Here is a 22,487-nt window from a genome sequence, read left to right on the forward strand (position 1 = left end):
TTGCCTAATATGTGTGAGGCTCTGGGTACGATCCTCAGCACCATATAAAAATAAATAAATAAAATAAAGGTATTGTGTCCATCTACAACTAAAAAATTATTTTGAAAATATACATACCAGAGAGTTCAAAGTCCAACTATAGCATCCAACTGCAGTTCTAGACTGAAGACATTGGTCATAGTCAGAAATGGGGCACTGTCTAATCTCAGAGAATACGACCATACTGAAGGTAGCTCTCGACATAGTTCACTCATGAGTAGTCATACTTTTTTGTTTTGTTTTGTTTTCTGTAGTGCTGGTGATGAACCCAGGGCCTTGAGTATGCTGTGCAAGTGCTTTACCACTGAGCCACACTGGAACCCTTCAAGTACCAAAGCAAAAGACATGAGGATGACTATAAGCCAGGCCATAAAGTCCTGTTAGACATGGTGTCCTCCTTCTTGCCCTCAAGTCAGTATCTATGAAACCAAGATTCAGACTGTCCTGTAGACACTGTCACCATAGAGGCAAAGATTGGCTTCTTTGCAGCTGTACCTTTGAGAATTCCTGCTGAGCAATGAAGCAATAATTCCAGAGAGTAGCTCAGAGGGCATGAGCACCAGACTGAGGAGGAGGATGGGGTCTTAATGTTTAGGTGTTTTTAAAAATTACAATCATGGGGCTGGGGATGTGGCTCAAGCGGTAGTGCGCTCGCCTGGTATGTGTGCGGCCCGGGTTCGATCCTCAGCACCACATACCAACAAAGATGTTGTGTCCGCCGAGAACTAAAAAATAAATATTAAAAAAAATTACAATCATTTTAATTTTGGGCATTCCTGTGGATGAAGGTTAGAGAATTAGCATGGACCTCTTCTTTCATCCTGTTGATGAGCAAGAACCTGGAATGTTAGGCAGGACAAATGGGATAATGGTGAATCTCAGTAGCAGAGACCACAAAAAAGTTCCATGACTATCATGGGTCTGACCCCATGTAAGGGCATGGACTCCGTTCCATCCTGCATATGTAGGAAATCTATGCAAAGTTTGCAAAAGAGGTGAAGCCAAATACCCCAGTGTCAGCAGTCTAGCTCATTGAGCCACTCTGTAGGCCCTCATAAGCAACATGCAGTAGCCAGAATGTTCACATTGAGCATTGAGTAACATTTACTGTGACTGAGGCTGTTATTTGTCTAAACAGAATAATTCCTCACCTCTTCTTTAACAATAGGGACTCTGATTCTGTTCTGCATTTAGTTTAGTAGAGTGCCCAACTATATTTCTTAGCATCTCTTACAGTCAGGTCTAGCTAATCAGGCCAAAGAAATGATATATCAAATATAGGACCAATGTTATCCTGATATAACTGGAATTTGTTGGATGGGGCTTTCAGACAGGAACTTTAAAACAGTGAGAGCTAGGAAACTACTTTTTGGACTGGCTCTTCTCTTTCTACTTTGTATGTGGAGTTAATGGCTGGAATACCAGCAGCTTTTCTTGTGATGCTGAGGATATAAGCCATGCCTCTGGACTGTCAGAGGAAAAATAAATAAATAAATAAAAGAACCCGATTCCCTGGTAATTTTATGGAGTTTTCACACAAGCCCTGACTTCCTACTTCTGGACTTGGATGTGAGAGAATAAAATCTTATGAAACTAACCTCTGTATTCACAGCCAAAGAAGATTTCCTTGGGACTTTCAAAAGCAGTACCTAGATCCAGCAGAAAAGGGGCCTCAGAGCAAAGGTGAGCAGTACCTCATGGTAAGGCTGCCCTGACCTCAGAAGCTCTGGGTTTTAGCTAATTAACAGGTTGATGGTGACAGAAGAGAAGGAGGTGTGGATCATCCCCGTACCCATAGGGTAGCATAATTCTTTGCAAATCCTTCAACAGCTACCCTGAGAGGACCCAGCAGTTTTCCATAACTCCCTTGAAAAGCCTTATCAGTACGTCTATTTGACAGAAGCCTAAGTTGAAGTAAGATGCCCCTCAGTTGAATAAGTAATTTTATGAATTTTATAAAATCATAAGATTCTTTTAGCTCTTGTGAGTGAAAATACCACGTGTAAACTGGCAAGCCAGGGTCAGGCTGAACGGACCCTGAAAGTTCCATGTCTGAGCAAAGTTGCTATAGACAACTATGTCACCTGGCTGGATAGAAATGGCCGAGGTAGACCTCCACATCTCAGATACCTTTGCCTTCTTCAGTCTTCACGGTTGCTGTTTCCAAATACTAGGTAATGTTTCAGATGGGCATCTATGAGATTCCAGAAATCCACCATGGCTGTTCTTGTGAGGTTGGCAGCCACCTCAACAGCTCTCTGGGCTCTTTTCTGGACTCTATTTGCAATGGCTTCTCTGCCATTAGCATTCTGATGAATGGTAGGAAACTTTACAACTAAATTCCTGCTGCTCTGTATTAGATTTTTTTTAAGGATTTGGCCACAGACTCTTAGGTCCCTTGGGCAATTGCTTCCTTGAAACTCCAGGTGCTAGGTCCAGAGAACCTCTGTCTCTCCCAGTGGCTTGTCTTCAGAGTCTTCTTACCTGATCCAGGCCTGTCCCCTCCTTCTTCCCCTGGTCCTGACCACTGCTCCAGGCTTCACTGTGAATCCCTGCTCATGACCATAGTTCTTCCTTGAAACATTGCTGCAACTAGAGGGACCAAGGGTCATAGATGGCCAGGATCCCAGTCTTTGCCTAGATTCCCTAGGAAACAAAGCCTGAGGCAAGAACTGTACCTCCTTCTTGAGGGACATACCCAAGGCAGCAAGAGTGAGAAAAAGGAAGTGGAGCAGGAAGAAAGGGAAGAAAAGCAAGTGATCTGTTCCCATTGGCCTCTACTTCACATGCTGAGGAGCGAGATGAGTCAGAAAGTGCATCCACTTGGTTCCACAAGAATTCTCCAAATACTGCAGAAACCACATGTGGAGGAATTGGTGGGTGAAGGTGAACAGAAGGAATTTATCTGATCAGCTCCCTCTGTCTTCAGGTTGCATCATTCAGCCACTCCTAAGGAAGCCAGGGCCCATAGCCCACTGGGTGGCACTTTGACAAGCCTGGAATTGATGTGAGGAGGAGGATATAAGAAACCTCAGAAAACCTCAGAAACCTGAGGTCTGCAGCTGTGGCCTGAGGCAAGAGGGACGGCCCCCGCACCCCTGTGCTGGTAGCTGTACAGCCACAGTTGGTGCAGTCAATGGCTGAGAAAGCTCTGGCCGCTGAGGTAAAGCAGGTGCTTGGCAACCCAGGGTAACGGGACTAGGCCCAGGGTACAGGCCTTGTTAACTCCCTGTGTGATTTGTTCCAAGCCCAACTTTCTGCCGCCAGTCTGACTTTCTCCTCACGGCCTGGGACCTTTAGCACCTCTCTCCTAAACCTTCACCTCCTTGCCACAGAAATCCATCCTTTGTGTTTTTGGTTTTGCCTTCTTCCATGTTAACAGATTCCTCATTCCTTTCTCTTAATATCAACTTTCATATAAAAGTAAATGACCAATCAGATGAACATCATTACCCTAAGTACATGTATGAAGACACAAATGATGTGACTCTACTTTGTGTACAAGCCGAGACATGAAGAATTGTGCTCTATATGTGTAATGTGAATTGAATCGCATTCTGTTGTCATATTTAACAAACTGGAATAAATAAAATAAAATTTAAAAAACATAAGTGACCACTTATAACTTTTTATAGCTTCTTGAGGAAGGAAAGAATTCTTTTCTGATAGGATGTGTGGCAAATTCAAAGAGACACTAGACCAAAAGGAGGCCTTCAATAAATTTAGAAGAACTCAAGGACAATCCACCTGCAACAGGCAAGGGGAACTCACTGGATACCAGTGGCTTTTTATTCCAAAGTGTTCTTCCAACTGTACTCTACTGCCAGGTGACACCAGTTTTTGTGCTTGGGGGACTGCTATTGCTCAGGATCACATTATTCTAAAGTAGAGCCTATATAAACAAAAATAGGGTTATGAGGGAAGTCCAAATTTTTCCAGAAGAACATAAATGAAAGCCAAGAAAACCAACATGGACCATATTAGCTTCAGGCATTTTTGCCTTCTCTACACACTACATAGAAGGGTATGCTCTCAGTTATTGATCATCTACATACCAGTGAATATTCTGAAGATAATCCTTGATCTATGGAGCTTAATCTCTAATGTTTGTATGTTAGGGCTGAAGCCAAGCCCTTGTCCCAGAACTGTGGAATGGTGACCCAGGCAGACTGGAGCACAGGTGGCAAGCTTGGGGCCACAGTCCTGCAGAGCCCACCATGTGGAGGCAAGCCAGGTGCCCTGACCTGTCCTGCCCCAGTAGCCTGACCCAGGGCTGGGTGTGGTCATCTGCTGCAGAAGCCTGTCCCACACAGTGCTACTGCAGAAACTCACACAGTGCTGCAGCCCAAACCTTGAGGTCCAGGATCTCAGGATCTCACTTCCCTCCTGGAATGGCAGAAAAATTGGATTAGGGCAGTCCCAAATGGGATTGCAGGGCTTACTGGGGGCATTAATACTTTTCCAAACTCTGATTAGCATAAGTGTGGACCAACAGCATTCACTCAAGTGCTAATATAAACCCTAGATCAGCACACTCAGACAGCAACCCCTGTCAGGTCCCCATTGCCCACTTGAATAAATCCTACGTTTACACTCACCCTTGTGGATTTCTTTCTTTGAATTCATGAGACAAGAACGCCAAAAGAGGAAACTGGTGGTGAGCTGCTGGGGTCTGCTGCAACACTGGAGGGTGTAGCCTGCCCTTCAGAGCAGCAACATGTTTCTCAGCTGCAGAGACCTGCGGCATAAACAGACCCCATGTGCCAGGAGAAGTAGAGAACTCCAGTTTCAGGATCACCTAATAAACAAAATAAACAAGTATATATTAGAAAAAGCAAAATACTGTTGGAAAAAGAAGTGTTGTCAGGGCAGGCTTCAGAGGTAAACAAAGGCTTGGAGGTGAAACAGCAAGGCGTGTAGCCACGAGAGGGAAGGAGACCCAGATGGAACTAACACAGAGGCTGCCCAGTGAAAGCATTCTTCACTTGAATGAAGGGTGAAAAAGAGGACAGTTTATCTGCAGCAGAACAAGTGAGGGGGAATCATAGAAGATGAGTTCAAAGAACTAGTGGGGGTAAATGGTTCAGATTATGAAGGGATGTGGGCCATTGTAAGGACTTTGGCTTTTACCCTGACATGGAGGAGCCACGGTGCTGAGAATAGAATGTTTAGGGCAAGAGTACAAGTGGGAGTAGTTAGCAGCTGTTTGCAGTGATTCTGGCAAAAGATGATGTAGACTTGGATCAGGGTGGTAGTAATGCACTCTGAAATGTGATCAGGTTCTGCATATATTTTAAGAATGTAGCCAGAAGGGTCTGCTGAGGAACTGAAAGTAGAGTGTGAGATAAAGAGAAAGACAATGGCTCAGTTTGAACTGAGCAACTGTGAGGATGGAGTTGCCATTTACTGAGGTGGGTAAACTGCAGTGGAAGAGGTATGGCAATGGGAGAGACACAGAAGTTCAGTTTTGAATATGCCACGTTAGACATTTATTAAACATCAACTAAAGAAAGCTGAGGAGATAGCTCAAGTTCAAGGAAGAAACCCAGGCTAGAGATATAAATTGAGAGTTGACCACAACTGAATGGCATTTAGAGCATCTAGGCTGAAAAAGATCACCTAAATGTTGACAGAAAAAGAAAAGACCCAAAGTTTGAGCTCTGGGGCATTTGGACATTTAGTTGATTCCCAGATGTGCAGCTTCAGCTTTACCTAGGAACTTGATGAAGATGCAAATTCTCAGGCAGCACACCAGACCAGCTGAATGAAGGTGGTACCCAGCACTGCTTTAAGACTCCAAGTAATTCTGATTATGGCAGTTTGAAAACCACAGGTTCAGAGACTGGGCAGAAGAGGAGGACATAACTAAAAAGACTGAGGAGTGACTAGTCAGGGAGGAAGAAAACCAGAGAGTGTTTCCAGGAGCAAGATAGTAGTCAACTTTTCTCATTGTTGTTCATAAGTAAAATGAGATAAGGACTGAGGACTGGTGTAGTAACAAAAAAAAAATGAATTTATGTGAAGATATTTAACAAGAAAAAAGGCATTCCCTGGTGTTTTAGACAGGTCAGCTGGGGGTGCCCTTCAAATATATTTTCTGAAGGAAACAGCCCATCCCTTATCTCCTGCTGATGGAAAGGGAGAGACTCTCTCCCACTGCTGTTTGAGCTGACAGAGGTCACGCAGGCTCCTTCTTCCTCTGCCTTTAGTTGACTAGACTACACTAAATCCACAGATCAATTAGGAGATAAGTGTGTCCTTGTAGGAGAAACCCTAAATAGCAGTGGCTTATACAAAATATTTTATATCTCTTTCAAGTTCTATTTGAACAAACTGTCTGGGGCTCATTCCTTCTATCTCGTTGGTGTGCCTTTCCTAGGGTGTTAACCTTGTCCACACTGTCCACGAGGATATCTCCAGCCAGCATGGAGAAAAACTCATCTCCTTAAGAAACAATTTTCCTCTCTGTCCCTAGCAAAAGGCAGGAATATTTACCCTGAGGAGGCTTAGTCTAGCTAAAAGTTATGGCACTCTATTAGAGAAAGGACCATTGAACACAGTGCTTGTACACAGAGATCAGCTAAGCAAATTGGATTTTCCTCCTTAGGACGATGATCTGGATAGCAAGCCGGCTACTTAATTACGGGATGATAAAAGAGAGCATGCAGTAGCTGAAGATCCGCTGACTCCGGGAGCTCGAGGGGGTCTAGAAGCTGGTATTTTCGGGCTGGTCTGCCTGAGGTCAGCGGTCCCAGTTACTGGTGGTTCTTGGGAACTCTTTCCGGGTTTTTCCAGGACTGATATTCCATTTCTCCTCATGAAGCAGGGCAACTTGGACCCAGCATCGCCGGTTACTGGAAGTAAACTGAAGCCATCTCTGTTGCAACACAACGGTCCCAATTAACACAGCCTCCGGGCATTTCCCCTCGGAGGGCTCACAGCCATGAGACGGGAAGTCTGCGGGGATGAGAAACACCGCGCTTGCAAGCCACAGCTGCTCGCTGTCAACGTCCCACGCGAGATGGGGCCTGTCGCGCGCAGCATCCCACCCACAGCCCCTGGGGAGCGCTCCTACGCTGCGAGGGGCGAGGCGCCGGGCGCGACCGCAGGCGCGGGGCCCTCTGGGAAGCGCGACGCCACGGCGCCCGCGGAGCATGCTGGGAGTTGTAGTTCCGCCTCGCTGTCGGCCGGCGCCACTTGGCCGGGCTGCTTTTACCTGCCGGATCCCGGCTTCCTCCGTGTCGGGCTAGAGGCCCGACCCAGGCTGGAGGAGGGCTGAGAGCGGGTCCTTCTGAGTCCGCGTGCCCGAAAGGAGGGTGGAGGGAGGCCCGGAGGGGAGGCGGCGGACCCCCGACCCTGCCCCCGACGTGGGCCGCGGGAGGCAGTCGCCATGGAGCCGGAGGGCAGAGGTGAGAATCGAGCGATGCGGGCGCGGTGCCCGTTGGGGACAAGGGACCAGAGAAGGACTGCCCTCCGGCTGGGGCAGGCGGGAGCACCGGGAAGCGTCATGTCCTCCCCGGAGCGCCGCTGCCCACCCGCTGGCCTCGCGACGCGGAGCAGGGAGACCGGTTCCCTCGGTTTCCTGCGGGTCTGTTGGGTGTCTCCCTGCCCCAGGTCTGCAGATCGACTGCACAGTGTGTCTTGACTTTCTTTTGTTCTCGCAGCAGCCCTACAAGGCAGTAGAAAGGAGACGGACTCTTGACAGACGGGGAAAGCGAGGCTGTCGGATAGTCTAGAATCCTGTTCTGTTGTTGTTTTTCCTCGAGTTCCATTGCTTTTCCAAGACAGCCAGGAGTGTATCCGAAAAGCTAGTGTTCAAAAAGAATTAGTTTAGTCTTCATCCGTTGAGCCTGGAACACAACAGAGACTTGTCACTGATTGAGGCAGGGATTAACAGTACAAGGACCGAGAGTGTTATTTTAACAACCCAACAGATGAGAGAGAGAAATATGTATTTAGTGTCCACTTTCTCACAGGTGCGTTTACTGGGGCTTAAGATTAGAGAAGGCAGTAGTGACCCTGTTGTTTGTGTCTAGGGTGTTGTGGGATCTCCTTTGGTTCCCTGTGTTGACTCTTAGTGAATTAGCTGCTGCATGGCAGTTTCTGCTACTTCACTGCAAGGCCAGAATAATTGTCATGACTTCTCTCTCCACTTGCAGGGTCATTTTCTGAGGACTCAAACCTTCCCAGTACTGCAAAGCCAAAAGAAAATGGAGTAACTGATATACTGCTGACTTCTGGGTCGCAGGTAAGTTTAGGTTTCTTCTTTTTTCCTTTGTTCTTAACATGGTTATATTTTCCATTGTTAAGAAATTGCTCCACCTTGAATCCTAGACCTCTGAATTCCTCCTGGAACGGACGAGTGATGAACTTCACGGGGAATGCTCCTGACCTGCACAAAATTTTCCTTCCCACTACTGCTTCTTCTCCTCTAAGGGCTTGTTGGCATCTGCTAGCCACTCAGTAGTGTAATTGGCCTTGCAGTGAGATATAAGGTAATAACACACACTTGCCCTGCCTTGTGGAGTTTCCTGAGGAGTAAGACATAAATAAGTAAAATAAACAGTGTGAAGGGAAAAAATACACACACACACACACACACACACACACACACACACGTGGGCTTTCTCTTGTCCAACGAGGAGGTCCACAGAACAGGGTACAGGAGAGTGTGGCTGCAGAGTCACTAATCAAGACCTCCAGAGACCAAGCAGGAAGCAGGTCTGATTTTATTGTGCAGTTACCATGTATATATACTCAGGCAGCAGCTAAGCAGATTACAAGCAGCCACCAATGAAATTGCTGGCCAACTGTCCCTGCAGCTACCAGTCTAGGGGTGGACCATGGAGCAAGCGCAGGGACTACAACACAAGGTCTCACACCCAGGGCTGTGCCTACGGCGTAAGCGGTTTGCCACTTACATGCCTAGCGCTGGGGAGTGGTTTGCCACTCAAACGCCCTTAACGTATGTCATGTATGCAGTACTCCATGCAGTTGTACACACACACACACACACACACACACACACACACACACATTAAATGTAGAAATGACTGCTGCAAGTCAAACTTGGCCCTGGAACTTTCCCATTATCTACAGTATTTGGAGAAGGTTTGGAATAAAAGCTACACTTTAGAAAGCAAGAGAGTGTGCATAGTTGAAGAGCAGAATAATACAGGAATATGCTAAGAAAAAAAATGTCTTTGGCAAAACAAACCCACACATCAAGTGATGAGAGAGTTGGAGGTCATCAAGGGTTGTCACTGTGGGGGTGAAGGAATTATAGATGCATTATGGCCAGATCACAAGAAAATCTCTGCTGAGTTTGATTCCAAAGGCAGATAAGCCCATGGAGGTTTTTAGAGACAAAGCAAGATGAGCCCAGCCCAGCCAGGTGCAGTGATGCTTGCCTGCAATCAGGCGAGACTTGGGAGACTGAGGCAGGAGAATCCCAAGTTCCAGGCCGCAACTTAGTGAGATGGTGTCTCAAAATAAAAAATAAAAAAGACTTTGGGGAGTAGTTCAATGGCAGAGCACTCCTGAGTTCAATCCCTAGTAAATCCACGCCCCCGCCCAACATACACAGAAAGATGAAACGTAATAACTGAAGAGAGACAATGAGTGAAGGTGCCTCTGTAGAATCTGGCTAGGATACTAGGAGATCTGCAGCTCCTTCAGTACAGAACCTGGGACAACATGTCTCTATCAAGTCTGGCCTCAGGGCATCCAGGTGGTCGTGATCCATGCACAATGGTGGGAGAAGATGCCAGTATGGATTTGATCTCTGAGTTTGTAGATTACTTTCAGAAGGAATAGGGGTGAGGAGGTCAGCAGTATCTGCTAGGCAGTGTCTGGTTGGGCTGCCTGTGAGCCCCAGTGCATGCTCTTAAAGGAGTTTGCTTGGGCTGGGGATGTGGCTCAAGCGGTAGCGCGCTCGCGGCCCGGGTTCGATCCTCAGCACCACATACCAACAAAGATGTTGTGTCCCCCGAGAACTAAAAGATAAATATTAAAAATTCTCTCTCTCTCTAAAAAAAAAAAAAAAAAAAAAAAAAAGGAGTTTGCTTGAGGATGTTTTCTTGGAGAGCTAGGTTAGCATTGGCAATGTTTGTGAAGGATGAAAACTACAAATTATATTGTTCGTATTGATCACTTCTGAGTAATATTCCCTTAAAAAGTGTAGTGCTTCATAGTTCAAGTGTAACAATAAGAGTTTATTTTAGCCAAGTGGTCTTCAAAGTAGGTAATTCTTTTAACTTTATTTCATTTTGTTCATTGCTTTATCAGTTGTTTTTGGAGAGAGAGCTATGTCATACACATTAGAATGCTGAATATAAACAGAAATAACTGTTGAGGTGCAGTCATACGCCACATAGGATGTTTCAGTCAGCAATGGGCCACATATCGAGGCCTGCCCTGTAGGATTGTGTCCCCCAGTGTTGGCACAGTTGTCTTAGTGTTCTTTAATTACCCTCTATGATGTTTGCGCCAGTGTGGGATTGCCTCACTACGCATTTCTCAGACTGTGTATCCATTGTGAAAGGTGCATGGCAATTTATGTTCTGGGGCCTGTGGCAAAAGTGGTAATTCAAAGCAGGGAAAGACTTATTTTGCTAGCAACTCAGGGGCTGGTCTGTCTTATAGTGTATCTCAGGTTAGTGTGTGTAGTTGTATAGAAGTTCCCTTTCTAGATTAGAAAAATGATCAGGCATTTGTCTTATTAGCAATAAACAGATTCAAAGGAGCATATTACCTGTCTTGCTCCCTTTTCCCACACTTTAGTAGACACACTAAACTTGGTGCCTGTCATCTAGATAAAGATTAGGGTAAAATTTCTGCAGCGTTTTCAGTGTTAGATATGCTTCTGTTCCCTCCCCTCCTTTGTTCCTATGCACATTTTTATAGAGTACCCTTTTTAAACTTGTTTCTGCTAATTCTTATTCATTTGTTTCTCCCTTCATTCAACTCTTCAACAAATGTTTTTGGAGTTCCTGCTCTGTGACAGTTCCTAGGGCTGTTTTGATAAGCAAAACCAGACCTAGCCTCTGCTCTGTGGAGCTTACGTCTAGTGGGCCAGACAGACGTTAATCACAAAGTCCCTTCAGCACGTGTACCCAAAAGAAAGGAAGGAGCATGGTGCTATAGCCAGAGAGGAGGAAGGCTTCCTTGATGAGGTGACCCTGAGCTGAGATCTGAAATGTTGGGATTCAAGTAGCTGAAAAGATGGTGGAGAGGAGAGAACATTCAGAACAGGAAGCATCAGGGAGGGTTAATAGGGACTGGCACACATTTTAGAAAGCTGAAAGGTGGCATTCAGCTGGAGCACAGAGAGCGTTAGAAGAGCATGAGGAGCTAGAGAGCAAGGGGCCGGGCCATCAGGCCCTTGTGGGCAATGACAAGACCACCATGGGGACTTCCATAATAATTTGAGTTTGAATGCATCCATATTTGTGGCAATGAAGCAAACATCTTAATTTTTAATATATTGGACTGAGTTTATTCTAAAAACTAGAGAGAAAATAGTTATACTTTGTGAACTTCTTGTATTTAAAAAGCCATACTATGAATAAAATATTTAATTCATAATTACATTTTCTTCCCTTACCCTAATAGTAAGGAATTCTCCAGTTCTTAATTTAACTCAATGATAGGGAACTAAGAACTCTGTCCCTCAGGTTTCACACTGAAGGTGCTCTCCTTCCTGCCTGTAAGTGACACGAGGTCTGGTATATGATGGAGACAGTGACTCTGTGGACTGTATGCGTGCCTGAGGACCTTGGTGTTGGAAGGTGTGGCAGAATAGTTTTTCTCGCCTTCCTAGCATTCCTGTCTCCTCCTCCTGTGCTGTCAGTTTGGGTCCTTCCCAGAAGCCTCTGGAAGGAGGCCCACTGGTAAGCACCGATGTGTTTGTTTTTTCAGGAATCGTTGATGATCAGGGATGTGGCTGAGGCTCTCCACCAGTGGGGACAGCTGAACACTCCTTCAGGAGTTAAGCCTGAAAAGCATCGCAATCTGGTCCTGCTGGGTAAGGAGGGCTTCCCAGCCCCTTTTGCATTTAACTCTAGTGCTTGGGCTTCCCTGGTTCCTAGGAGCTTCTTAATTTCTATAAGGCCTGTCTTTTTGTTTTTTTGTTTTCATTTTGTTTCAGGATATAGTTCTAACTCTCCAGAGTTAGAAATGGGCACCTTCACCATCTGGACCTATAGCATCCTCCTCTGCTCCTTGACCAAGAATGTCAGGACAGAGTTCTAGTGAAAACTACTCTTAAGATAAAAAACAAGTGACTGGATTGTTCCAAACTTAACCCCCTTCTCAGTCTCTCGACCTTCTGAGCACTGCAGGGAGGAAGTGCAGAGCTGACCTCCCGCTCTTGTGCTGTCTTCCCTTAAGACCAAGGAGCTAAGCTGGCCTCCTCACCAGACTCCCCTTCCTTTCCCATGAACAGGACTTCCAATTTCCAAGCCTGATGTGATCTCTCAGTTGGAATGTAGGGAGGAGCTGGAGAGAGAAGTCTCAAAAGCAGACAGTCCAGGTGAGTCATGGATTTGACCCTATTATCTCTCTTAAACTAGATCATTGCAATAGCCTATCAGCTAATTGTAGTTTCTTTAATCTTATCCTTGTGTACTTGAGGAAGCATACCATTGCTAGATTTCCCAAGCGGGTTACTTACCGTGCCAGTGCTGTATTCCTCTACCCATTTTCAAGGCCTTTGTTAGTCCACCTGCCTAAATTATTTGCCTTCTCTATTCTCCAGCTTGAATCTTTAATACCACTGAGAAAGTTCCTCAGCATCCTCCACTCACATATGTTCTCCACAGATATTTGGGGTTTAAATTTTTCCACTTTGCTTAGCTTAAAGTCCATTTGTCTAAATTTTTCTTCCATTTATTCTTTAAAATACCAAGCATTTCCCTGAGTATAATATGAAGTTAATAATATTGCATTGCATTGATTGATTTCATTTAGAAACATGGATGGATAGTAAAAACCATCCATATTAGTTCATTTTGTGTTGCCACAACAAAGTACCTGAGGCTGGGTACTTTATAAAGAAATGTGGTTCTTTTAGTTCATAGTTCTAGAGATTTGAGAGCATGGCAAGGGCCCCCTTGGCTGCATTATAACATGGTAGAGAGATGGAAAGGATCAAAGCTTGTGCCAAGCATGTCGCTGGCCTCACTTTATAACAACCAGCACCTGCAGTTATACGCGCATTCCTGATACCAGCATTAATCCCCTTCTGAGGGAGGTGCCTGTGATCTGTTTACCTTCCATCAGGCCCCACCTCTTAGGCGTTCCACCACCTCAACACTGCTGTGTTGGGAACCAGGTTCCAGCATGTGAACCCTTGGGGACCCTCACACCATATCTAAACAGTAGCACCACCTAAGCCTGGAAGGCTTTAAACATTTTCAACAGTGAAGATTCTCACTCTTACTTGGAAGCCCAGGACCTTGGGGCACGTAACCCGACAGGTCAGGGGCCAATCTGAGCACAGGGGCTTTGACCTCTTCTCCACACCCTGCTCTTTTGCTGCTCCTTCTCTTCCTCCCATCCCCTACCTCTCCTCTTCTTTCCCAGCCACCTGTTCCTCCTGTCCTCAAGATCCGAAGGCTTCTTTTAGAGCTTTGAAGTTCATTTGTTTCCTGAAAGCATTGTTTGTTGGTTTTATTATTTTTTGACCATAGCAGGTATTTTTCTCAGAATAGGAAATGATGCCTGTATAATTTTGCTTCTTTCAGACTGGAAGACGATACCAGAAAGCAAGGAACTAACTCCAGAGAAGGACTTTGCTGCAGAGGAATCAGCCCCTGGAGTGTTAATAGAAAGATTTCCAAAGGAAGGTTCCAGTGAATGTGAAGACTCTTTAGAGAGTCAGCAGGAGAATCACAAGAAACATTCAATTCAAGAAGTCGTCACCCAGAAGAAACTTTCTGGGGAGAGAAGTTACCAGTGTGATGAATTTAGAAGAAATCTGAGCCGGCGGTCATTACTGGTCCAACAACAAGGAGAGAGACTTCATAACTTTGATTCGGTTAAAAAGAACTTGAAACAAAATTCAGATATAATCAAGCATGAGAGGATGTGTGAAGGGAAGAAACCGTGGAAGTGCGACGAGTGTGACAAAGCCTTCAGTTACTACTCGGCTTTTGTCCTGCATCAGAGAATTCACACGGGAGAAAAGCCCTACGAGTGTAAGGACTGTGGCAAAGCCTTCAGCCAGAGCATTCACCTCACTCTGCACCAGAGAGTCCACACTGGAGAGAAGCCCTACGCCTGCCACGAGTGTGGGAAGGCCTTCAGCCACCGCTCCGCCCTCATTCGCCATCACATCATCCACACCGGGGAGAGGCCCTATGAGTGCAGTGAGTGCGGCAAGGCCTTCAACCAGAGCTCCTACCTCACCCAGCACCAGCGCATCCACACCGGGGAGAGGCCCTACGAGTGCAGCCAGTGTGGCAAGGCCTTTAGTCAGAGCACCTTCCTCACCCAGCACCAGGTCATCCACACAGGGGAAAAGCCCTACAAGTGCAACGAGTGCGGCAAGGCCTTCAGTGACCGTTCAGGCCTGATCCAGCACCAGAGGACTCACACCGGGGAGAGGCCCTATGAGTGCAGCCAGTGCGGCAAGGCCTTTGGCTACTGTTCTGCCCTGACCCAGCACCAGAGGACTCACACTGGGGAGAAGCCCTACAAATGCACCGACTGCGCCAAAGCCTTCAGTGACCGCTCAGCGCTCATTCGTCATCAGAGGACACACACTGGAGAGAAACCCTACAAGTGTAAGGACTGCGGGAAGGCCTTCAGCCAGAGCTCATCTCTCACAAAACATCAGAAAACACACACTGGAGAACGACCCTACAAGTGCCAGGCCTGTGGGAAGGCCTTTAGCCAGAGTTCCTCCCTTTCTCAGCACCAAAAAACACACGGGGGAGGGAAAAACAAGGAACACGCAGTGGCCCTTAATAAGCATCCAGCCTTTGGCCAACAGAGAGGATCCATACTGGGTGAATGCACATAAGGGTGTATTTACTGGGTTTACCAAACATGCTGTGAGGACCATAAAGAATAAAAAAGTCGTTGTTGATGTGGCTGTAGCTTACCTAGACTGCTAAAGAGAGGTTTTACATGTTTTAAGGTGTCCTAATGGAGGGCACTGTGACTTCCCCTGGGGAAAGAGGAAATTTATTTCTTGTGTATGTAAACTACCAGATCCTTGAGGGAGAAATAGGGTATGCCACGGGGAAAAGGGGCATCTGGCTGGGTTGTCTCATAAGGCTAAAGAGATCAGTGGTGAGCTGCAGGGGTAGAAATTAGAGATGGGAATTCACAGTTTGTCCAGGGTCAGGATGGTGGAGGAACAGAAGTTTTCCTTCAGCCTGAAGTTCAAGGATACAAAGGAGGGAGATGGAAAAAAAGAGAGAAAGACCCGGGGAGAGAGCCCAAGCAGTACTGATGGAGACAACGGCTCAACTAAGTGTTCACAGCCAGGAACACCATTGCCCCTGCTTGTTGGTGGGTCCCAGAGTTTCTGTGAGGGCACCTTTACCCTGAAACGAAGGAATTCTGGCCTGGGGGCCCTGCAGCTCCATCTGTCCTTTAGACCTTACTTATTGAGATGTCCCCGACTGAGAATCAAGTCCACTCCAAGAATCATGGCCTATAGCTCGAAAGGGAGAGAACAGAAGAGACCTTTGATGTGTTCAGTCTGTTTTAACATATCTGAGTTACCTGAGAATGTTTATTTATGAAGATTTACCTCAGTTGTTGGTAGTTTGTACCTTAGAATTTTTTTTTATACCATAGTAAAGCTTAATTGTAAACTTGCACTGACATTGCATATTAGATTGTGAAAACTTGAGAAGACTATGAAATACTTGTCCTTTACTGTTTTTCTCTTGATTAGAGCCAAATGACATCTTTGTGTAAAACATATTTAATTGAAATTTTGAAGGTTATTATTGAAAACATTTTGAGACCAGTGTCTTTAATTTCTAGAAGCTTCATCGTGTTGTGGTTTTGGTGTGGTTTTTTGAGTGGACCTTTGGAGTTTGTTGTGCTGCTTTAATGTGTATGTTTATGCTTTTTGCAAAATTTAGGGAATTTTCAGCCATCATTTCTTCAGAATACATTTTCAGACCACTGCCCCGACTCTTCTCTTTTCTGATCTCTTGATGACAGAACTATTAGATCTTTGGTTGCAATCCCACAGTTTCAGAGCTCTGAGCTCTGTTCTTTTTCTTTTTCCTTTTTAAATATATTTTTGCCTCAGTCTGCCATAACAAAACTCCACCAACTGGGCGGCTCAAGAAGTTTATTTCCTGCAGTTTGCATCTTGGGGAGGCTCGATCAGGGTGCCATGTGACTCTGCTGCTAGCTGGGGTTCTCTTTCTGGCTTACAGGTGGATGCCTTTGTGTTCTGTCTTTACATGAACTTTCTTCAGTGCGTGGACTGGGAGAGAGAGAGAGTCTCTTCCTCTTCTTATAAGGCTTCCAGTTCCCTTAGGTTAGGACCCCATATTTAGGTCCTCACCTAGTCATAATTACCTCCCAAAAGCCCTCTCCAATTACAGTCACGCTGGGAGTAAGGACTTTAACAAATGGATTCTAGGGAAGACACAGCTCAGTCTATAGCACCCCCCCCCCCACACACACACACACAGTTCTTGTCCATGCATGAAAAATACACCCAAAATTTTAACTCATTCTGTCAACCTTAAAATCTAAAATTCAAACTTTAATCTAAATATCACCTAAGTCAGGTATGAGTGAGATTTGAGATTCATCCTCAGGCAAAATTCCTCCCCAGCTGTGAACCTATGAAACCAAATAAGTTACTGCTTCCAAAATACAACTGTGGGCTGGGCATAGAGGCACCATTTCTGTACCAAAGGGAAGAAACGGAAGAGGGAATGGGTAATGGACTCCAAGCAAGTCCTAAACCTAGCAAGGCAAACCCCATTAGATCCTTAGACTTGAAGATAGTCCTCTGTTGGCTTAATGCACTGTCTCTGGACCCACTGAAGTGTCAGTCCTGCCCCTGCAGCTCTGCCAGATGGCCGCACCCCCCAAGGCTCTGCAGGGCAGTCTTGCCTCAGGCTTCAGCTAAAGATTTCTGCCTGTTGAAACCAAGAGGAATTCTGTCAAATGGTTGTTCAGCCACATCCTTGGTACTTCTTCCTAACAAACTTTCTCATTCTTTGCTGTATGAATACAATTTTGCAAACTTTCAAGTTCAGATTCCTTTTTGCTTAGCATTTCATTCTTCAATTCATCTTTCCTGTTACTTCTTCCTAGAAGCAGCAAGGACTTAAGCTGTACCTTCAATACTTTGCTTAGGAATCTGATAAATATCTAATTTCATCACTCCCAAATTTTGCCTCCCACAAAACACTAACATACAGTTCAGATAAGTTATTTGCAACTTTATAACAAGGATCATCTTTCCTCTAGTTCTGTTAACACGTTCCATCGCCGTCTAACCATCGAGCCACACCAGCACAGCCTTTAAATCCCATGCATCTAGGATGTACCTCAAAATTCTTCCAGTCTCTACCCAGCTCCCAGTTCTAAAGCCACCTCCACATTTTTAGGTATTTGTTAGTTGCATCCCACTTTGGGGTACCAAAATCAGTCTGCTCAGGTGGCCATAGACTGGTTGGCCCAAATGAGAGATTTATGGTTCTGGAGGCTGGAAGTTCAAAAGCAAGGCCCAGCAGGATTTGGTTCCCTGTGAGGGCTCTCTTCCTTGTTTGAAGATGGGGCCTTTTCACTCACTGTGTGCTCATGTAGCCTTACCTCAATACATGTGTGTGGAGAGAGAGCCGCCAAAACTATTGGACCAGGACCCCACATATGACCTCTTTTAACCTTGGTTACCTCCTGAGAGCCTCTGTCCATATACAGTCACCTTGGAGATGGGGTCTCAGTGTAATGAACTGTGGCGGCGGGGAGTGCACAGTTCAGTCCCAGTAATCCTGTCTATTGTTAACATTGGACGTTTTTCTGTTCTTCAGGTCCACAGAGAGTTCTTCCATTGTGCTTTAGAGCCTATCACTGAATTTTATTTCAGTGTATTTTTTCAGTTTCATTTTATTATTCACTTTCTTTCCTGAAACTTTTTTTTTTAATTTGAGCCCTAAAATCTGGGCCAGGCAATTCTAACACCTGTGTCATCTCTTTGTGTTGGCATCTGTGGATAATTTTTCCACTCAAATCAGGATTTCCTTGGCTCTTGGTGTGATGAGGAGTTTTGTATTGGAACCTGGACATTTTGAGGTTCATTAGACTCCGTGTCTATTTGAGCCTTCTGTTTCCATGGGCTTCCTCTGCCTCCACGAGTGGAGAAGCTGGGGTGCTGCTTCATTACCTCAAGCTGGTGTTACAACTCCAGTTTTATCATGGGCCTCTGTTTATGGGGGTCAGGGTCCTCAAGGTTGCTGGGCTTGAAGTGGGGTTCACAGCTCCCCACCCGGCCTCTGCAGATCACCCTGGCTGGGGAGGCCATGGATGCCTAGGTCTGTCCCCTGTGGGGTGGGGTGGGGTGAGCTCCTCACTGCTGGGCGCTGGCCTAAGTCCTGACTTCACTAGGCCCACTGACACCAGCAAGGACAAGGAGAGGCATCTTGTCCTGGGGTAGAGATGGAAGCCTTGTCTCTCCATGTGGTCTCCACTGAGACTGCAAGTGGGAGGATGGACAGAAAACATGTCCCCTTGACCTTTCCCAACACCACCCCAGAGTGGGATGGAGGGTTGGGGAGCTTGTTAAAGTGTGGAGAGGCTGGAGGGCATGCTCCCACTCGGTCTGTTGGTGGGGATAGGGCTTCAGATGTCTCCCGTGTACTTTAAGAATAGGGCCTCAAAGTCTTCTGTCTTGCTGGGCTGCTTCTTTTGCTAGAAAGGGTAGCCTTTTCTTGGTCTTTAACAAAGCCATACCTGTTGGCATTCCTGGTTTGCCAGCTTCTCCACAATGCAATTTGGCAAAGAAGAGATGTGAAGAGTCCCAAGAGCTCACTGCTGTGGTGTCCTTGGGCTCCTGGTCCCTAGCCAGTCCATTCTTGTTCCCCTTTTAGAAACTTCTTGTGTTTGTTTTGTATGGAATATCCAGGATATTTGGCTGTGTTTAGGGAGAGGGCGAGGGGGAAGCACCACTCCATCTTTCCCTCGCAGCCTTGCTGGGGACACTGAAATGGCATGTCAGGTTATGTCGAGTGCAACCCCAAAGTCCAGGGTACACAGAGGCCATGCACAGAGAATTAGAGATGAGCCTCGAGAGCAGTGCTCCCCAGTTCCCCACGACCAGCTGCCCACTGGGAAGATGGAAACAGGCTGCGTCATCTGCCCTGGGGGGAGACATGCTTTTGAGTTGGGGAAACACCAGTGTTTAATTGTAGATGACAAGTTTGAGAAGGAAAAATAGATATGGCTAAGAATATTCACCACTGTGGTGTTCAAATTTTTCATTTGTATCTTTGTCCTAAGAGCATGTGAGAATCACTGGAAAACTGAGTTAACAATTTTGGACTTTTCCCCATTATGTATTACCTATATGTGGCTATCTTTATTTTAATTTGATACATGGTATCATAGAGAACCAACAAAAGAATGAAAGTAACTGAGATTTGAGTCAAGTCACTTCACCCTTTGAGATCTGTCTCATATATGTGTGTGTGTGTTAATGTAGCCACCTGAGAGTGGTTAGAATTAGGTAGGAAATGGATACAAAAGGATTTGTAAGCTATCAAGTGCTGCATAACTTATTATTGGTGTCATTATTTATATCATGTGTGCTTTTTGATGGTGTAGTGCAATAAAAATGACTACAGATACAATGGAATGGGTCTTCTTATATCTTAGTAAAATAAGTTTTCTTAAACAGTAGTAAAATCTGCATCTTTGTTTTTCTCTACTAACATGATAAGTTACCTTGACATATTTTTTCAGTGTTAAAGAATCGTGCATTCCTCAGACTCCCTCACATAGTCTTTTCCCCACCCCTGGAGGAGTTTGTATTCCTTGAATGTTTGGGGGCATTCCCCTGCTAAAATGGAATCATTGTGTTTACAGGATGTGTTTCAGCTGTTTTTAGGAGCTCCTCCGATTTTCTATTCTTCTTGAATGTTTCATTAGCTGTTCCTAAAAGCATATCCTTTGTCACTAAGTCCATTGTGCCTTGACTTTCGATTTTGTTGTTCTGTCTGCTGTGTTCCTTTGTTCGTTCCTGGTGTGGTGGTTCACATCCTTTTAATCTTGACTCTGCTTGCAGATGTTTGTCAGTTTTACTAGTCTTTTTAAAATAGTTGTTTTGGCTTTTGCAGACTCAACTTTAACGACGTATACTTACAGCACGTGCACGGGCCCTCACCCAAAGTTTCTGAGCCTAATTCTGAGAATGGTGGACGAGGCGGAGTCACAGCACCTGGTGGCCGCTGAACAGCAGGAAGGGCAGCTCACTGCACAGGTGCTTCACTTCATGGAGCTGGGTTGGGATAAATGCGTGCAAAAGCCCTGGGATCGCCTAACTCTCCATTTGAAAACTGTCTCTCCAGCTGTGGGGACCGCTTCATTGACACTCCATTGACACTTCATTGTCACCATTTGGTTTGCCCAGACTGTACAGAAAGGAGGGCAGTAGGCCACCCCCTGAGCAAATGACAAAAGCAGTGAAGGACTTGTTGTTAAGCAGACTGAAGCGCAGGTAGGGGAAGAATTGTCAACCCATTGTCAATCAGCATCAGGCTGTTACCAAGTTTGTTGGTGTTAAGAAGTAACAGATCAAATGTTCCAAAAGTGAAATTTTATTTATTTTGGAATTCATAAATTCCAGATTGTATCACAGCAGTTATTCCATAAACATGAATTCTCAAACAAACAAGCAAAGTAAACATACAATAAACTCCCGCTTCGTGTTCAGTGAGCGCACAAAGCGGATGCCTGTGCACCCACCCCTGCAGTCTGGCCTGATAGCTGCTGCTTCTCTCCTCTTCCTCCTCTTCCTCCTCTTCCTCCTTTCTCTTCTCTCTACATCTCTGTAGTTTTTCTGTGTCACTGTGAACAAAATACCTAACAAGAACAACTTAGAGGAGAAAAGATTTATTTTGGCTCCTGGTTTCAGAAGTTTCAGTCCATGGGTGGCTGATCTGGTGCTTTGGACCTTTCTTTATCCACTCATCTGTCAATGGCCATTTGCGTTCTTCTATCTCTTGGCTATTTAAACAATGAATACGGATGGGCTAATGTCTCTTTGAGATCCTGTTTTCCATTCTTTTAGATACATAATTGTGTCAGCTTTCTCTTACTATAACAGAGTGCCAGGGATAATTAACTTAAGAAGAAAGGCTTACTTTGGCTCATAGATTTGGAGATTTCAGGCCATGATTGATTGTCCTCATTGCTTTTGGGCCTGTGGCCAGGCAGTATATTTGGTGTGAGCACCTAGTAGAGGAAGCACATTCATCTCGTGGCCAGGAATGAAAGAGGAAGGGGCTAGGGTCCCAATGTCCCCTACACAGGCACACCCCTAAGGAGCAGGAGACCTCCCACTTGGTACCACCTCCCAGTAAGGCCACAGGCTTAGAACCAAGCCTTTGGGGGACACTTACCCAAGCCATAGAAATCCCCAAAGAGGATCTGCAGATTATGTGGTAATTCTATTTTTAATTTTTTGAGGAATCTCTATGATGTTTTATTGTTCCTTTGCACATGACCTTATCAGCAGGTGTCTTTTAGGAGAGTGAATACTGTCTTCCACATTACCTGCTATACCTGACCTGAGAAAGCTAATGCTGATACAAGAATACTACCTGACCTACTCAGTTTTAATTATCCACAGTGATCCCCAGATGCCATTGCAGTTCCCCTGTCCAGTTGCCAATCAATGGTGACATGTTGCACTTATTAGTCCTGCCTCTTCAGTCCCCTTCAGTGAAGAATGATCTGTCTTCCAGGTGCAGAGGAGCCCATCAGTGGCTTGGGAGGCTGAGGTGGAAGGATCACAAGTTCAAGACCAGCCTCAGCAACTTAGTGAGGCCCTGAGCAACTTAGCGAGACCCTGTCTCTAAATAAAATATAAAAAAGGGCTGGGGATGGGGCTCAGTGGGTAAGGGCCCCTAGGCTCATCCCTAATACTAAAAATATAATAATAATAACAATAATAATAATAATAATAATAAAATAATCTTTCCACCTTGTTTTGTCTTTCATGACACAAATATTTTGGGGAGTCCAGGGCAGTTATTTTGTAGAAAAAAAAAGATAATCAACATTAACATAAACAATATTATCAACAGTGTTATTACACTGTGTTTTTTGTCCTTTCTTGTGATTAGGTCCAGATTAAGCATTTTTGGCAAAAAAAAAAAAAATCTACACAGCTGTTATATGACTCTCATTAAATCTCACCAAGAGGGCTGGGGCTGTGGCTCAGAGGGCAGAGCCCCCCTCTA

The 22,487-nt window shown here is 45.4% G+C and overlaps 1 protein-coding gene across 2 annotated transcripts; it reads left to right on the plus strand.

The window, feature by feature from the left end:
- Window positions 1–7,204: 7,204 nt before the first annotated feature.
- Window positions 7,205–19,862, plus strand: ZNF892 (zinc finger protein 892). Of its 2 annotated transcripts, XM_081263773.1 has the most exons (5): window positions 7,205–7,448; window positions 8,199–8,287; window positions 11,959–12,064; window positions 12,485–12,571; window positions 13,785–19,862. In XM_081263773.1, the coding sequence occupies exons 1-5, from the start codon at window positions 7,430–7,432 to the stop codon at window positions 15,062–15,064; spliced, it is 1,581 nt and encodes a 526-aa protein (XP_081119899.1). In that variant the 5' UTR covers window positions 7,205–7,429; the 3' UTR covers window positions 15,065–19,862. The 2 variants fall into 2 exon arrangements, 1 of the variants encoding a protein (XP_081119899.1); XR_014018426.1 differs by lacking the exons at window positions 11,959–12,064; window positions 12,485–12,571; window positions 13,785–19,862 and adding an exon at window positions 8,374–8,748.
- The last annotated feature ends 2,625 nt before the right edge of the window (window positions 19,863–22,487 follow it).

The sequence above is a fragment of the Spermophilus citellus genome, assembly GCF_964194105.1.
Source record: "Spermophilus citellus genome assembly, chromosome: 13".
Taxonomy (NCBI): Eukaryota; Metazoa; Chordata; class Mammalia; order Rodentia; family Sciuridae; genus Spermophilus; species Spermophilus citellus.

Coding starts and splice junctions, on each gene's coding strand:
- ZNF892 (XM_081263773.1), top strand. Junction 8,288..11,958: donor TGCTGACTTCTGGGTCGCAG/GTAAGTTTAGGT, acceptor TTGTTTTTTCAG/GAATCGTTGATGATCAGGGA. Junction 12,065..12,484: donor TCGCAATCTGGTCCTGCTGG/GTAAGGAGGGCT, acceptor TCCCATGAACAG/GACTTCCAATTTCCAAGCCT.